A 2,139-nucleotide genomic window follows, 5' to 3' on the forward strand; every position below is an offset into this window, starting at 1 on the left:
ACACACACACACACACACTCCGCCTCTAAACGGCTGTTAATTCCACATCATTACTGACGCTTGTTTTTGCCAGCAGTACAGATCGCAGGTCAGATGGTCATTAACATTCAACAGGACATATCACACATATGGCAGCTTATCTCTCACATACCCACAAACACGATCACACCTACACTACACCTTACTACCACAACTACTACGCCACAGCAAAAAACAGGAGGGCTGTGAATTTATTGCAGCAGGTATACCTGCTAACGTATGGCCTCAGCCTAACATGTTCACTGCTGCATCTTGGTTCCTGTGTTTGTTGTGTGTGTGTGTGTGTGCGCGCGTGTGTGTCACAGTGCAGGCTGTGGGAGGACAGGAGTCATCTGTGCTCTCGACTACATCCATAACCTGCTGGTTACCAAGGTAACGCACGCTAACACAACACGCCACCACCGTTAGCTGTGAACGCTGCAGTACTCAGAGTTCATCCTCCAATAAAAGAGCAGATAAATGAAACCTCACAGCTGCACCATGTGATGGGCCCTAGCCGTCAGAGTGTGCCGTGGACACCTTCCACGCCAGTTCATCACGTGTAGACCACGGCATAAAGATTTCACGTAACTCAGACGACAGTTACCACACAAGGCTTACTTCCTGTTTCCAGTAGGGGGCGCTATGATGAATATCTGATCAGACGTGTGACGTTTGCACAAAGTACACTGAAGTTATGACAACTTCCTGTTTCATGACAAAATATCAAACTTTGGCGCCACCCCGTGGACACGCCCTTCGAAGTGACGGAACAGTGGTGGTCTTTAGGCTGCACTGAACAAATGTGAAGGAAACATGCTTCATGATCGTGTTCGACTGTGAGATCTTCATGTATTTTTATATCTCATTCACATCCTCGTGTTTGTTCCTCGTGCAGCAGATCACATTGGACTTCAGCATCATGAAGATCGTCCTGGAGCTCCGCAGACAGAGACCCTCTGCAGTCCAGACTAAAGTACGTCACAGCACGAAGCTCTAACTGTCAATGTTGTCAATCAGAAGGACCAAATACTTTCTACATTAGTGCCAACATGACCTTTGGAATTTAAACGTTTGAACCGTTTTTTTCTGGAGATTGTTTTGTAAATTAATATTTTTATAACTTCTGAATATAACTTCATTAAACAGTTGTTAACTGTGAAACCTCCAACCAGCGCCGGACCCACCGCGCCGCCAAGACACAGCCAGCAGGACAACCCCAGCTTAGCTTCATTCAGTCATTTATTGTTAGCCAGTGTTGCCCACTGTTGGCACTGTAGGGAAAGAGAAGGCACTCGGGAGCATAAAAGGTCCAAACCTTTGACCCCTCAAATCCCTACATAGAAACCACATAGAAATCAGTCCCACAGGCAAGCGAGAAGGAACAAAAGATACCACTAACAACCTGTTCTGACTCATTTAAGTGATCATTTACTTGTATTGGAACATTTCAGTGGGAGGGTTGTGATAATATCCGGTGACATCGTTGTGTTATCTGCAGGATCAGTACCAATTCATCTTCACGGCCGTCGCCTGTATGTTCGAGCGGTTCCTGCAGACGACCCACAGTCGGCTCTACCTGCCCGAGGTAAAAACACACTTTTGATTTCCCCGTGTTGATTAAATCAGTATGTTGGAGTCAGTGAAGTAAGCAGTTTGAGCTCAGAAAGAGGAAGTGGTCCACAACGCTGACTTCCTGTATGTAAATTCATTGCTGCAGTCTGAGAGTAGAAAGAGACACAGAGACAGAGAGAAGTGTTCAACATTTAACAGGAGTTCATCTACTGCGACTAAACAGGACGATACAGGTAGGTTCACTTTAAATTATAACCATAGAAACATGTAAATGAGATTATAAACATACATAATATATATCAGCACACAGCTGTTCTCTCTGTAGAGATACAGTAGTTCCACCCAGACAGTTTCAGTGAGTTTGATTCTGTTTCTGTCCACTTTAATGAAGTTACGATGAGGGGGAGGTACAAATGTGATTTTGCGACCTGTCTGGTGCAGAGCGCCTAGTGATATAACGCTTTGTCGGTTAAATTAAAGGTCTATCTCTGTAGGGATCCGACTGTACAGACTCACATTATTCCTCCTGGATTCAATAGTTCATAG

General features: G+C 45.0%; 1 protein-coding gene across 1 annotated transcript in view; it reads left to right on the plus strand.

Annotated features, from left to right (window-relative positions):
* ptpn18 (protein tyrosine phosphatase non-receptor type 18) overlaps positions 1 to 1,624 on the plus strand; it is a 7,978-nt gene extending 6,354 nt beyond the window's left edge. The window contains exons 9-11 of the mRNA XM_035656287.1: positions 345 to 411; positions 917 to 994; positions 1,520 to 1,624. Of these exons, the coding sequence (XP_035512180.1) occupies positions 345 to 411; positions 917 to 994; positions 1,520 to 1,624 (250 nt within the window). The remainder of the gene's footprint in view (positions 1 to 344; positions 412 to 916; positions 995 to 1,519) is intronic.
* Positions 1,625 to 2,139: the final 515 nt, after the last annotated feature.

This window comes from Morone saxatilis, unplaced genomic scaffold (genome assembly GCF_004916995.1).
Source record: "Morone saxatilis isolate NCDOM2014 unplaced genomic scaffold, NCSU_SB_2.0 Contig15, whole genome shotgun sequence".
Taxonomy (NCBI): domain Eukaryota; kingdom Metazoa; phylum Chordata; class Actinopteri; family Moronidae; genus Morone; species Morone saxatilis.